General features: G+C 33.6%; 2 protein-coding genes across 3 annotated transcripts; both read right to left on the bottom strand.

The window, feature by feature from the left end:
* Positions 1–9,282: 9,282 nt before the first annotated feature.
* LOC110991629 lies at positions 9,283–12,955 on the bottom strand. Of its 2 annotated transcripts, none has more exons than XM_022257073.2 (2): positions 12,796–12,955; positions 9,283–11,724 (listed from the first exon to the last, which is right to left on the bottom strand). In XM_022257073.2, the coding sequence occupies exons 1-2, from the start codon at positions 12,802–12,804 to the stop codon at positions 10,834–10,836; spliced, it is 900 nt and encodes a 299-aa protein (XP_022112765.2). In that variant the 5' UTR covers positions 12,805–12,955; the 3' UTR covers positions 9,283–10,833. The 2 variants fall into 2 exon arrangements, with proteins under 2 accessions (XP_022112765.2, XP_022112766.2); XM_022257074.2 differs by lacking the exon at positions 12,796–12,955 and adding an exon at positions 12,353–12,450.
* Positions 12,956–13,135: 180 nt separating this feature from the next.
* LOC110991689 (gastrula zinc finger protein XlCGF57.1) lies at positions 13,136–16,475 on the bottom strand. The gene has a single exon (XM_022257154.2). It carries the CDS (start codon positions 15,571–15,573, stop codon positions 14,200–14,202), a length of 1,374 nt encoding a protein of 457 aa, XP_022112846.2. The 5' UTR covers positions 15,574–16,475; the 3' UTR covers positions 13,136–14,199.
* Positions 16,476–16,496: the final 21 nt, after the last annotated feature.

Below are 16,496 nucleotides of genomic sequence, written 5' to 3'. Positions count from 1 at the left end.
GTTATTTTCTTGTTCATGTTAAAGAGGTTTTTTATATTTAAAGAACATAATGTTTTTGGAGAAATGTACTGATACTATGAAATTAACTGACACTTATTTATATTTCTCACATTATTTTGTAGCCATTTTAGAATATTAATCATACGATCATGCCTTAACGACGGTTTACGGAGATGTAATAAAATAAGTTTGTATAAATATATACCTACAGCACGAAACAGTGAAAAGAAAGAAAAAACTTTATTATACGCAATATACAGGATATTTAGTAAAATAAAGTGCACACTAGGACTCCCTGTGTTGTAGCAGTCTCTTGTTTTGGCCATGTATACTGTATTTTACTTTATAATTTCTACGTAACACAAATTTATAATTAATCTATTTTTGCACAATAAGAGTATTTTAAGTATAGGAGTGGTTGACAATAATTAAAAATAAAAATAAAATATTATTTGAGATTTTTAGTATATGTATAAAATGTAGGTTTTCTAAGGCGTTTGAAAACATTTATAATTTTGCGCATTCGATAAAATAAGTAGTTTATTTGCGGGCCCCAACAAAGCAATGAATCCATAATGAATCCCAGTTATTTGGTGGTTTTAGTGGGTTTCGGGAATGGACAGTTGCAGTTTCTGTAAAGGTTCAACATGAGTGTAATATTAATAGTAATTAATAGGCGGATTTTAGACATATTTTTCAGTTACGCTGATCCAACAAAATTGTTATATCGTACAAATGAACTGTCCTCAGAAGTAGGTTGTCAACAGGGTGATCCCCTTGGGCCTGCAATTTTTAGTTTGGCAATAAATAAAATAATCAAAAATTTAAATTCAAATTTCAACGTTTGGTATTTAGACGACGGCACACTAGGAGGTGATGTGGACACTGTTTTTTCGGACCTATTTTTAATAAAATCTAAATTTGAAGCCATTGGTTTGCAGCTAAATCTCAGCAAATGCGAACTGTTCATAAATAACTGCGACTTAAATTTAAATACAGTAAAACAAAAATTTCAGATTTTGGCTCCAAATATTAAAATAGTTAATAGTAATTCCCTTTACCTTTTAGGTTCTCCAATTTTTGATGAATCTATTTTTGAATATATTAATAATTCTATTAATAAGTTTAAAAATTCTGCTGATCGTCTCCTTGAAATTAGTCCGCATTATGCACTTTGCATCTTAAAAAACTGTCTTTTTGTCCCAAAATTTACATATGTGCTCCGTTGCTGCTCCTTTTGGAATCACCCAGATCTTTTGACACAAGTAGACGAGGTAATCAAAATTAGCTTAGAATCGCTTCTTAATATACAGCTGAACGAGCAATCGTGGACCCAAGCATCATTACCAATCCGTTATGGTGGTTTGGGGATTCGCAAAATTTCCAGTGTCGCTTTACCAGCTTTCCTATCTTCTGTCCATAGTTCAGCAAATCTCATAAGTCAAATTTTAAGGGCATCCCCTTCAAACTTTGAGATTGCTGGCTTGGAAGAAGCTAGAAACGCTTTCTTAATTGCATGCCCAGGTCAAAATTTTCCATTTTCTCTAAATTCACAGAGGAGCTGGGACGACATAGACAGTAAAATGACTTATGACAATCTTTTGAGCCGTAGTACAGGTTCAGCACGTGCTAGGCTTTTGGCCGTGGGTACGCATGAGGCCGGCTATTGGCTTCACGCTTACCCTTCGTCAAATACAGGAACATTTCTTGAACCTGACACGCTCCGAATCGCAACCTGTCTGCGGCTTGGGGTACCGGTCTGCGCTCCTCATACTTGTCCCTGTGGCAGTGATGTCGACAAACTAGGACATCACGGACTATCATGTCAAAAAAGTGCTGGCCGCTTCTCGAGACATGCCGCACTCAACGATATCATGCATCGGTCCCTTGCCACCGTCAACGTGCCTAATCTACTTGAGCCGACTGGAATTGCTAGAGACGATGGCAAGAGACCGGACGGTATGAGTTTGATTCCATGGAAGATGGGTCGGGTTTTGGTATGGGATGCCACCTGTTCAGACACACTGGCCCCTTCCAATCTTCATGGAACTAACAAGAGACCTGGTGCGGCTTGTGATGCGGCTGAAAAAGCTAAAGTCTGCAAATACAGGGGTCTAGGCTCTGAATATGATTTTGTCCCATTCGGTGTCGAGACCCTTGGTCCGTGGGGTCCTAGCGCATTAAAGCTTTTTAGGGAATTATCAAAAAGGTTAGTCGACATCACAGGAGAACGAAGAGCTGGCAGCTACCTCGCACAAAGAATTAGTCTAGCAATTCAAAGGGGGAACGCTGCTAGTATCTTCGGAACCTTGCCTAAAGGGACTCCTTTTAATAATATTTTTTAATAATTTAATTTTAAGGCTAGTTATTAGATATATTTTTAGTTTGTAATTGTATATTAATATAGTTTATTATTGCTTGAACTATTAATTAATAAACATGTTTAAAGAAGGAAAATTATTTAATTACAACATTCAAAATTCTGGAGGCCTTGAACATGAAATATTATTTTTCATATTAAATTAATGCAATAATTCAATCGGTAATTTATATTGTGATGCCATGAATTTTGTTCCATGCTTGTTTGTAGTACATAACATACAAACCGTACTCGCTACAGTTGGTATATTTCTCCACATGTGGGGGCCTTAACTTTAGTCATAGTGAGTAACTAAGTAAGCCACATAAATAATATCTTGTGAATTAACTAAATTGTACGTCCGTCAAACTTCGGAAAGAAATCATGAAATGCTACAGTATTAATTTATGAAATGAATGCCACACCTCAAGAAATATACCGCAGTAGCGAATGTCTTGGTCGCCTGGAGGTCAGGTAAATGGGCCGCGGCGCGCCCTTTACAAGCCCTTTACCGACCCAAATCCGCTCCCAACGGCTTCGACCTAATCTCAGTCATATATTATACTAGTAGGGGCATAACCGTCGATCCATAATTATATTATTCCTGGAATACAAATCATAGCTTCGATTATGCTTGGAAATTGGAAATACTAAAAATAATAATTTAAATTACCCACTTACAAACTCATGCATGTGAAATAAGAAACAATACCGGAATGTGATGACTCAAATATTATGATCTAATTACAAATAATATCTGATTATTCGGCAATGACATTGTTAAAAGTAGATATAAATAATCTAATCGCTTTATGAAGTTACTAGATAAGACTTTTTATTAGTCTAATTTTTTTATTGTTTTTAGCAATTCTTCAATACTGATTTAGGCGTATTGAGGAAAATCGTTGAAATGACTAGAAATTTTTCTACCTACATGGAATGCGCTAAGAAATATAATTGTTTAATGAATTCGGGTGGACCGACGTTAGAGATCGGCCCCTGCGTACTGTGATCTTTCAAGGCAGTCTCGCACGAGGACATGCCTCGTGTCACCTTATTTTGCACGACCACTCGCCACCAAGGTGAAAGCTTTTTGCGCATTATTTAACTGCGAGTAATACTCGCATTTCGCTATATTTATATTGGCCCGATTACCTGCTTTTAAAAAACCAGTTAAACATTTATTTGTTATAAATAGTATAAAAAGTAGTTATAACTAATAACGTTGCAAGACTAGTTGTTATTTTTATTTTATGTCAGTTTATAAAAATTTAAAAGCTTGGTCAACAAAAAGTAGGAGACTTAACCAACAACTATGTATTCAGATATGTATATAAATATGATTATTATTACTATTACGCTTTACAATCGCTAAGAACACTTCAGCCTCACGCAATACTTTGATGTTATTTAGAAAATTGTTTGAAAATATACAATTAAGGTAATCATTGTTGCAACAAAGATTATTCAAAACACGTTGACGTTTGGGTTTTTGTGTTCTCGTTCTCAACTTACACTTGGTTTAAGGTATGGGACGTTAAACCAAGTGTAAGTTGTTTTAACTTGTTTAAAATCCTTATAAAAATAAATGAAAATACACTTATAAACATAAATACTAGAATAGAAATCTCGTGAGTCCGAGAAAATCCGTTTAAGTAGTAATTTGGTAAAATTTTTGAACCGGACGTGTTGCGTGTTTCGTGAAATTGAGTTGGTTTTCCGAAAGTGCAAATAAAATCCAGCGATAAAGAACGACCGTTGTGTAATAAGGTCTTTAACACCTTGTGATTATTCCGTATTACATAATATATAAAAAGTGCACAATTACAAATATGTACTTTTATTCGCTACTGTGTAGATTCAGAGTAATTTGTATAATTGCATCAATTAAAAGTTGTTGAAAAACTCCTCCATGAAGACCAGTGTAACTAATGTTTTAACAAGTGTAAAAGTATTTATACAAACACTAAAGTCAGCGATATTACAATTCTAAATTCGTCAGATTGCTTTATATACTGTATTACACTATGTATGTGTAAAAATTGTTTACTTCACAGACGTCGTCCTTACTCGTGTCGATTGCGTCATACTGATCTAGATACTGATAAAAAATATTCGATTTTGAAATAAATAAACTGTAATAATGTTATTAAAGTATAATATATTTAATATTATACTTTTACTTACGCAGATAAGTCAATCACCAGTGAACACTAATGACGTAGAAGTGAAAGTTTATCAAAATATATATTCGACGTTAAAGCGGCTTTGTATACTTAAATCCTAACTAATGTTTAATTATTTATTAATACGAGGATAATGACTATAATAATACTATTTAGAAACTTAATAAATTAAACAGCCACCAAAGTTAAATACATATAATGAATCAACTAAAATTGTCAAATCAATTAAAGTGACTTCTACACACTTGGATGTTGCAAGTTCGCCTTTAATGTCTCCTTACAATCTATGTCTCCAACAATTAATAAAATGATTGTTTCTACACTTCCCTAATTGATTTAAGACCTTGATCAAAGTCTCGTAGTTCTTCTATAACAGTTTTATTTCGATAATTTGATATACTCATGGACTTTGATGATATTATTATATGATATATGTTATTATGAAGAACATTAATTAATTTTATCTGATATATTATTACTTCTTCAGTCATAATTGTAAGAAACGTGGGCTGGGGCTTAGAAGAGTACATTAAATGTAAGATAGTATCCGCGCTGAGTGCGCTTCTCGCAGCTTAAGACGATTATTGTCTTGTGGCTTCTTCTGATTACTCTACTTAATAGATCCCGATACGTCATTTTAAGCGAGTCCCATACGTTCTTCTGGGCACAACAGTACCACGTGTCATTTCCATATAATGTATAAATACTCGTGTATTTTCACATTTATTAATATTGGCAAGAATCGGGCGATTCCTCGTCAAACAGTGTTATCACAGCAGTGACGTCATAGTTTCATTATCATGATAAGGCGCACGATCACCTGTGCACGCTGATAAGACATTTTGCATTATATATTTAGTAAAATAAACGGTCTCTATAGCTCAGTCAAAGTAAGCGATTTCTAGCCAAAAAAATATTGTATCAGCATACTTTGGGTTCCGTTCTATTGTAATGGACATTGGACAATTGGACATTTATATGTTATTCTTAGATAGAAAGGGTTGGATATAGAACTTGGAATAAATGGGGCACGTCGTTTGGAGTGTTGAAGATAAACACTATAAAAGTATGAGCTCTAAAAGTGATCATTTAGACGACGTTTACTCACTTTTTGGTACTAGTTATAGTAAAAGGCTTATTTATTTGAGATGGCCCATCATTCCTCGAAGGTGCCTGGGCCGATAGGATTCGATAAATGTTTTGTTTTTTGAAGCAATATACTATCCAATCTTTCTAGGTAGTCTCATCAGGTCTCAATTTAAACATATATTCCTGGAGAAATAACGAGCATTGATAACAAATAAGTATAATGTAGCTGTTTGATATAAATAAATCATAAATGATAATTTATATTCTTTGTGGTTAGAATGGAATTTTCTGATAGCGCTGACATGTGAGCAATACTTATTAATGCAGATCAGTGCATAATGAAGTAGGTCATTCAGAATTGGTTAATAAATGCTGATTGCAGCTCAGTTCCGGAGTTATTAACCTGTGTCGTGCGATTGCGTAATACAATTATATTCAATTATTAATTCATGATTAATTAGTGATTGCATAGGAAACAGTTAATCCGATAAATATATTAATATGGAAATCCGTCGGAAAATGTAATTTGTTTGCGTTTAGAGAGTAAACGATGTTTTCTAAATAATTAAAATGTAATGCTGTGACCTTAGGATCGACATCCTAAGGCTCATTACATACCAGCGATGTTTGCAATTTTTCATAATCGTTTAAGCAATTATACTTCACAACACTAAGGAAACATAGAGCATAGAAATATTTTCCTAGAAGTCATGTAATCCTGTAACCGAACATATTCTTTTATTTCAACTTTATCATGTATTGCGATAATGTTTTTCGAAAAGCAAATCGCCAGTATTCGGAAGCCCAATGTTCTAAGCAATGTGCCCGACGAACATTACGAATAAGTAATTAGTGTCGCTGGAACAAACTAAGGCCGCGGAATAATAGAACTCATTTACATTTTACGTCTTATTTTTCTCACAAATTTATGAATTAGTAAATACTTGCCATTTATTTTACTTAATGTATCTTTAACCCTCACCTAAGATTATAATGTTGTTTCGTTTTCTCATTTCACCATTTGCATAGCCTTTGTACAACCAAAAGTGTAAAGTTGGCTTATTGAGCTAGTAATTAATTGAATATAAATAAAATTATAATATTACTGATAAATTTCTTCATTAATGTCCTGCACAAACTATATTTAAGTATTTTAAGATCTTTAATGTGTAAATCATAAATGATGACTTACATCGACTATTTTAAAACGTAGTTTGTATGTTTATCCATTAATACTATTATTATTTAAGCCTTAAATATTTTAAACAATCTATTTAAATGGCGAAGTAATGAATATGGCATAATGAATCGCTGCAATCAGTTAAGATTAGAAACGCAAAAACAGTTTATCAGTATCGGTAACATATTGATTTAGATAACGGCCATGTGTGTGAAGTATCATTATGCATTTTTCAAATCATAGCAAATCAATCTGTATTTTAAATAATAGCACTTATTATATTATTCACATCATACATTCTGTCAAAGGTTAGTAGAACATGGAAAGGAAATGATGAAAATTTGCTTAGACTGCTAAAAAAGAGGTGTTCTGTACCGTCACGGTAAATAAGTATCAGCTTTAATTACTAGTTTTTCACGAAATTAGCTTTCCTTTTTTAACCTTTCACTTGGGAAATCTAACCTAGATGTTCTGGAATAGGGCAAGGTTTAATACTGGGACCGTTGAGAGAAAATGTTTATCAATAAAAGTAAAACCATCCTATACTCCAATACTCTGATTGTGTTCGTATCTTTTATAGACATATGTGTGGGCTGGCTAAAGTCGCTTGCAATTGTACAGGGCAACGATGACACTCTAGTAGAATGAGAAGCGGTAGTGTGGATTCGTTACGAACAAATACACGACGCGACATTTTGTACCTACGATGAGATACTCAACTTGTATGTTCCGGAGATATTTGTTTAAATAATCGATCTTTAGTATCGCCATTCTTTCTGAAGCCACATACCTAGGTAGAAATAGCTATGGTTATTATACCTTACCCCAAGTAGATATAATCTTAAGGATCACAGTAGAAGAAATTTGTCGGAATACAAATCTATATTAAATACAGGAAATTCGATATGTAACAAATCTGCATCTGCGTATGTGAGTTAATTATATCCAATATTGGGAACAAGGCGAGCCAGCTATCTATCGATGTCGTACAAAAACTGTAGCTTGACCATATTTAACATTGTACTAGCTATATAAATTTTAAGTATTATACATTGCCCTCGACTTATGTCAATTAGAAACAGTTGGCTTGATTCATTGGTCATCAATGTATATAATAAGTGTATTATTTTATTTACTGTGTCTTTAAAATTCCTAAAATTAAATACAAGAGTAGGCAAAAAATTTGTATTTCCTTGTTAAATAGTGTCGATCTCTTGATTCTAACGTAATTTATTACCCATTTTTTTTCTTGTGGTCGTGGAAACTGTACAGTAATAAATGATTGATATTTTTTTATTTTCTATTATGACAATATTAAAAACTATCCAAAATGTCAAGACGTGTGTTGGCGCAGCGTCAGGCGCGTTGAACTCTTATCTTCTCGAGACTCATCACGCACACTGTTCTCTTCTAATCCTTCAGGACCTGGATGACCGGATGTAAATTTTATTTAAGTACGAATTACATACTAATAAAATTATGAAATATGAATATAATTATCGAATAGAGATATTTATATTAATATTTAAGTTTTTATTTGACTGACATCTTTAAACGAGCAATTCTATGTTTAAGTTGATAAAACACAAATAAAATGGCATTTTCTAGAAATGATTCCTAGCTAAATCGATTTATCGCCCCCGAAACCCTCTGTGTACTAAATTTCATGAAAATAGTTGGAGCCGATTCCGAGATTCCAATTATATATATACAAGAATTGCTCGTTTAAAGATATAAGATATGTTGCCATGCTTGTATATCGTATTAGTACACTCTTCTGTTTAATCAAATCAAATCAAAATATCTTTATTCATTTAGGTAAACATGTACACTTATGAACGTCAAGAAAAACAAATTAAATTAATCGTTATTTTATTTTTACATTCGCTGCAACATAGTTTGGTATCAAGATACCCGTAAAACTTTAAAATATTGAAGATTTAAGAATGAAAGAAATTTTAAAATAAGAAAGTTCATATTTACATTTAATCAAACTGAAAAAACGGGAAATATAATCAAATATTATATCAACGACTTATAACTTTTTAGCGGCCAATACTACGTGTGTAACCGAATATGGTCTGAACCTACCATCAACATTAACATCATTATGGAGGTCCCGTAGCCATTAACATTAGCTTACAATACGTGATCTAATTATATCTTAGCTCGTTTAAAAATGCTCATTGTTATTCTAGCCGTCGCGACAACATATATAATATATTCTCAACTTTACAATAGACCTGAAAGGCGTTAAAAGATTAGCTGTCTGCTTATTTTTCGCATTTTACCTAAACAAATTTACTTACAACACAATAAAATTGCGCAGACAAGTATAAAATATCTACACTATTGATATAACTATTGTATTAAATTGTTGTTGCATCATTTACTTTTCTAGATGTTTCTAATTATATTTTTATAATTCCTCACGTAAATGATAAGGGAATCGATAAATGAAAGATAAGTTAAAGACAACATTTTTATTGAGTAAACTCTAGAATACATATTCATTATATTTTGTTTTGTAAATATCGAATTTGTAAACATCTCCAACTATATTATGCATTATTTTAAGGCAATTGATCACAATATATTCATTATTATAAAAAAGGAGTCATTTTCCTTTTGATTGGTGGAAAATAAATTATTGTTTCGGCTACAAAATAATACTGAACAATGGAAACATGTATTACTCTTCATTCTGTTTAAAACACACCTACCATGAATCAAGTAATTGTTCATTTTCAAACGTACATTAATTAAGAGCTACTTCGCGACAAACAAATAAAAATAATATGCATCTAACTATTGTACTTTAGTATTTCCACAACAATGTGTTAGTCACGTAAGAGCAAATTGATGTTAACAGTGAACGTGATAATATCGCGTATTTTAATTAAATTAAAATATAGTATATAGATATGCTCCCTAAGATAAGATAATAAATTTATACTATTAATTTTAAAAAAATCTTTATTTTCATTTGATTAATCTAAAAAATAATAACATTAATTGATCAGGTTCACTATTGATATAAAATTGTTACAAAACACAATCGAGTGGTTAAAGCGATCATAGAAATGCAAATAGTAATTGTTTAAAAATAATAAAATTGTGCTTAATTCTATACAAAATAAGGCACTATATTTATAAGTTAAATGTTTATTAAACGTTAATTCATTGGCTAAGTAAGTACTCTTACATTAAAATTTCTAAAGAGGCATATTCTTTATAAATATATACTTAAATATGTATCATAGGTTTTAATTAATAATTTTGATTCATTTTTAATGAATCGGAAGTTCACAGTGTAATTTTAATAACCTTACTGGAATTACATACATATTTATATATTATGTATTTAAAAGATCGCTTGTATTGACGATAGAACGTGAAAGTATAGCTCAATTTAGTAATGAATAATGCATGACATTAATTTTAAATGCAATCAGGCAATATCAGTCAATACGGACAAATTCTGACTTCTGTGTACTTCACTTGCGTTTCTGACTATTATTTCTGTTTCGTAGAAAAATATAAAACAAAATAATACAACAATCCTACATTTTTTATCGTTTCGCATGCGAATGATTGAAAGTTTGCGAAGAAAGGTACACTCTACCGGGAAAGCTCATAAAAAGCTGTTCAATAGGGTACAGAAATATCTAACAATGGGATGAAACTATCTCACAACTCACACCGCACCATATGATCTATCTGTATCGGCTTTCCAACGATTTAATAATTATTGCCGCTACGGATAACCATCATTTGCATTGTTCGCGGAGAAAATTAATTACTTTACAATCGATTGGCCGAAAAAATAAGAAATCGAACAGTTACTCTGACACATACCGTTAGGTTGGAGTTTAACGATCACGAAATACCCAATCCGTTACACTGTCCATATGGTGCACTCACTCACACGTGGTCACACCCGACACGCTACGGCAACTTTGTTTACTATACAATTTTCGCGTCACACGCCCTAAGTTATTCTTAACGAGTGGTCTCATCTAAGCGGCGCCCGCCTCTTGCTTTTGCTGGATTATGGACTCCCACTGGGCTATGAGCCGCGTAGAGCTAGGCGCTAGGAACTCTTGACCGGGACCCAGTTCACACAGCTCGGCAAGGGATTTAGCCGGCTTCAAGCTGCCCAGCGAGTCGTGGCCCGAGCTATTCCTAGGCGAGGGCGACCTCAGTTCTTCATTCAAGGCTTCATATAATTCACCGATCGATTTAGTCGCCTTCAACTTGCCCGGCATGGGAATCTCTTCATCTTCAGATTCTGAAGTTGTTTCATTATCACTCAGTTCTAAGTCGAATGGCTTCTGTTTCTTTCTCATCTTTTTCAGTTCATGTTCTCTGTTTTTCATTTCTTGTAGCTCCTTTTGTATCTTCTCCTCTACTGGAACGTAGCCTTTTCTAACGGGCTTACCCTCGGGTGTCCGAGTGACGACAGCCGAAGCGATAGCCGGAGACACCGGAACGACGGGGGCTGGGAAGGTAAGCGTTGTCGCTAGCGGTGCAGGAGAGGTAGGTCCTACGGGAGAAGTGACGGGCAGTTTCCCTTTATTTGCAATAAACCTTTGCATTAAGCCTTTTGTTCCAGACTGAGGCGTAAATCTGCGAGTGTAACCATTCGTATTCAGTAATGTGTTAGTGGTGGGGAGAGAAGGTGCTATGGGTCCCAACAACTGTGAGGTAGAAACCGCTCTACTAAGGGTTTTTGGACCTTTGTCCAAACCATTACCGTTAACGTAACCATTCTGATGGTTCACGTCAATAGTAGATTCCGACATAAGCCTGTTTATTCTAAAATGACCTTCTTTAAATTCCCTTTCTCTTTCTGTCACCTCGTATATTTCTCTCTGGATCCTCGAGAGGGGATCTTCCTTCAGCAATGACTGAAAAATAAATATTTACTTTTTATACTTTGAGAAATAAAACGTTTAGTTGCACATAATTACCGAGCATGTGATAGTTTTATTAGCAACACCCAAGGTGGGTCTAAGTTTTGACATAGGTACTAGCACGCGGTGACCTTACCTATATGTATTACCCTATACACTATATGTATTACCTATATGTATTATAATATGACACAGATTTGTTTTGTTTTCGTATGCAATTAAAAACCGTATAACTTAAAAAAACAAACGGGTTTATACTTAAAAGAAAATAATAAGCATTTAAGTAATGCAAATATTTACATAAGCTAGGTAATCGAAATAAACATAAAATTATGAAATAAATTATGATTCATAACTATTTTTGTTGATTTAGTGAGTCAAATGTAAATTAAACTACAATTTACGAAATTCTATTCTTAAAGTAACAAAAGATTTTAATGATTCATATCTCATATTTATTATTATTAAGGTTTTATTACATTTTAATACTAGTTTGTACGATGAAAGATACAGAAATCGCGAGCCTAGCTTAAGTAGCCTTCGCTTAGTAGGAAATGATAAAGGAAACAAACAGAAAACCTGGGGTGCAGAACGTTTGAGACGTATAATGTAGCATTATTACATATATGTATAGTGATATTTTTAGGAATATAAAAACTGATTATCTACAAAGACAGTTTTGCGTACAAGGTTCTTTTGTTAAGTGGTGGTGATAAATGAAATCAGTCGATAGCCGGTATTATTATATAGATAAGACAGTGCCCACTCATTTGTTTGTGCACAAGAACGTTCGAGGGTAATGAATACGAATAATATTGTATCGGCTCTTATCAGATGTATAACAGTATTCTAATCTCACGCGCCGCTCGCCGTGTCCCATTGGCCCCGTCAGAGCTTTCTTTGGCCCCACAAACATTTCCAAAGTTATTTAGCGCGTAATTATAGCAGAAACACGAGTCGACGTCGTTATAAACTGTATCCCGAGCGTCGACCTACGAACTTGCGCGCGAGCCTTCTAGTTACTGACCACCAAATAGAGCAAATTCCATAGATAGAAATACTCACTTCACCCATGTTTAATTAAATCCGTGAACAGGAAATAGAACGAGCACAAAACTTCACTATGCACACATGACGGTAGCGACACCTGCCACGATTTAAGCCAGTTTTTGCTTACAGAAGAACTGCGACACACGTCAGTCAGCCGGCGCAGGCTAACGTCCTCTGCGGAGCGCGGAGTGCGGACCGCGGAGTGTCACGACCGGCGTCGCGCGCCGACCTAGAGCTACGCACCGCGCGGCTCATCAGCTCAATGAGAGCATTTATTTACCTGTGCAATAATGAAACTCGCTTCCCTTTTATTGCCACAGGCCCTACTGGGATGTTCGAATGAAAACAATATCGATACTTATCTTAGAATTTTATAATCCAATATTACAATGTGAATATATTAAAATAAAACAGTTTTGTTAAATTTTTAAAACAAATTAAACGCCTGCAAAAAAGCTTCTATAAATAATATAGGTATGGTAAATCTGTGACAGAAATATTTTCAAAGAATATTACTTCTTACTAAACTAAGATGTTAATTATTTAAACTATAAAAGTTGCATGTCACAAGCAACATCAAGCCTCGGAATCACCTAAAAACATGCCCTACCCTTTTTCGGGAGCAGTGGGGTAGAAACGATACATCCTGTCCACTGACCACTGTTCCTGTAGGGAAACGTCAGACGGTCGTCAGGTTGTGAGTTAGAGTCCCTTCGAAATCAGTGGCGCGGAAATCCGTGGTTTAAATTTCAAGTGTGCCGCGTCGGTATAAAATGCTTTACCCCATATCATATATTTTAATATTTTACGCAGAGTATTCTCACAGAGCTATTCCACATTAATTAAAGTATTTTGGTGCTCATTTTTAGAATCCAGAAAATAAAGTATATATATAAAACACATTTTATGTATTCAATATTTAAGGAAATGGCTTCGAAAACGGTGTTTAATATCTATTGAATTCTCGTTGCTCTCTCTTGTCAAAATTAAATCACAACTACGTAAAATGTACAACTGATCGGAATAAAGTTCATTTTTTAGTACATTGTCACAACTCATGTTTAATTTAATGAACTGTAAAATATTAAGTTTTTTTGTTAAAAAAACGTCAGTTGACTAATAGCATGTATTTTATAATAAATATATAAGTGGTATGAAATTAGCTGTTTCAGTATACTTTAGCAATAAATATGTTATATTAAGCCTATAAATAGCATGTATGTCACTAGTACATTATGCTCATACTTTTAACTCCTTTTACTACAATATATAAGACATGAGATCTAAGCAAACAGGATTCAGAATTTTTCACACTAACTAGTATTGTCTTCTACACTATAAAAGTTACTTGTAATCAGTCTTTCAATAAGGATGTACATATTCACATAACGCATATTAATATATTTCATAGATCTAAGTTTAAACATTGAACTTGTGAGTTTTTATGTGCCTTGTTAGATCACTAGTGCGGTAGTATCCTTTGTGGCAATACGGGCAAACATAGGGTGTGTTCTTTGAATGATGCTTCAACAGGTGGCACTCTAAAATATATGCTGTTGGAAAAGTCTTTTTGCAGTCATCCACTGTACACTTAAATTTATTACAGCTTTCGTGTTTGAAAAACATGTGGTACTTTAATGCACCTTTGAGGGCGAAGGCTACATTACAAATAGGACAAACATAGGGCCTCTCTCCAGTGTGCCGTCTCATATGTACTTCCAGATTAGAAAATGTTTTCATACAAACATTGCATTGACCCGATTTCTCTGAGTGAACTCTTCTTATATGATTCTGTAGATTTCCTTTCATGGAGAATGACATCCCACAAGTACTACAGATGTTTCTTTTCTCCTTTTGATGCAAGCCCATATGCACTCTGAGGCTCGACTTAGTTTTCAGAGATTTATTGCACAAGTGACATGTGAATTTCCTTTCATCACTATGGACACTCTGATGTTTTACTACCAGATTCCGATGAGCAAATTTTTTGTTACAGAGAGGACATGCGTAAGGCTTTAAGCCTGTATGAATAGTTTGATGACGATTTCTTGATGTTAACTGTTTAAACCTCTTAGGACAGTACATGCAAGCAAATGGTGTTTCATTAGTGTGAACACGAATATGAGTTATGATGTCATTTTTACTGAAGAAACTATTGCCACACTTTTCACAAGTGAACTTGCGCTCTCTGACAGAATGATAAACATCTATATGGCGTTTTAAATTACCTTTGCATGTGAATCTAGCATCACATTGATCACATATGAATGGTTTTTCTCTTGTGTGAACACGCATATGTATCTCAAGGGCTGAATTGCTTTTAGCGAGTAGTCCACATACCACACACTGTGCTTGAGCATTAGTGCTAACCCTTTTTCGAGTTTTTTTCTCCTTAAATTCTTCCTGGTTACTTTCTTTGATATCATTCACAGTGTCTGGAGAAACTTTTACAGATGAACTTTGATCTATACGGCTGTCTGCAGCAGCGAAATTTGTTTCTTCAATATTTATATTATCAGATTCAATTTTTAAATCAAAATGATAATCATAATACTCAGTGTTGAGGCATTCTAAAGCTTTTTCTGAAGCCTCACATTTAAGCACAAATTGATAACAGGTGTTAAGCTCTACTACACATTCTTCACAGATATGAGTAGGGAAACCGTCGTCTTCATTCATTGATACATTTATAAAACGTGATAGTTTTGTACAGTACTGAATCTCATTTGATTGCGCAGCATAAAGGGAAATAGTCCCAGCTTTGTCTAAGCAAATTCTGCATATGTTAACCATTTCAGTAAAGCAGTTGTAACATAATAATTGTAAAAAGTAAAAAAAAAATATATTTTTATCGGCCAACGAAAGTTATTTTTATTTATTTATTTTACTATACGTAGGACAGAAGAAGTAAGAAAATTGTGATTGGAAATCAACGAGGATTTAGTTAGTACTCAGATAAATAAGATTTCCGGAATTTGTTTATTTGGTTTCATGTTTTTTTCCGTATTTAGTAAACAATGAACATAGATAATACAATACATACGACAATCACCACAGGTTAATATGAGACTACAGAATATACTGATACTAGTATATACTCAGCGAGCATTTTCTGTTAATTTTAAGGTCATTATAATTCCACATTTTGAATGCATAAGTTTGATCCAAACGATTTGATCTTAAAGTTGATAATTTAAAAGCTTTGAGTCTTGGGGCAGTTTAATAAAATATGCAATTAACTGTAAATCCATTGCTCTGAAATATATATTTGACATGCGGTACAATCAAATACAGACAGATGGAAGAGTCTTGTATTGATTAAATAAAGAGACGAGAAGATTTTAGATCAAACGGTCGATTTTGAAAGTGTACGATGTAGATATATTTCTGATTCATTTTTTTGACAGGGATTACCATGAGAGTTAACTTTTTTCTGTGCCTACCGGTTTGAAATAAATTTTGGTCCAGCATCGACGGTAACATCGTATGTTATAAATTGAACCATGAAAGCTACCTCAATAATATATGTGTAATACAATTGCCCAAATCATTGATAAACTACTGTATTCCCAATTAAACATCGCGAATCAATCCCTGGTATAAATAATTTGATTGATGTGATATTCCCCGAGTAATTTAGGAGATATAAAATGCGATTTTTTTTATAGTGTATTATAAGATTCAAAAGTAAGAAAGATTTTAGTTTTTTTTATTTA

The sequence above is a fragment of the Pieris rapae genome, chromosome 6 (genome assembly GCF_905147795.1).
Source record: "Pieris rapae chromosome 6, ilPieRapa1.1, whole genome shotgun sequence".
Taxonomy (NCBI): domain Eukaryota; kingdom Metazoa; phylum Arthropoda; class Insecta; order Lepidoptera; family Pieridae; genus Pieris; species Pieris rapae.
This window is presented reverse-complemented; position numbering and strand designations above follow the sequence as displayed.

Coding starts and splice junctions, on each gene's coding strand:
- LOC110991689 (XM_022257154.2), bottom strand. CDS start 15,573: ATGGTTAACATATGCAGAATTTGCTTAGACAAAGCTGGGACTATTTCC.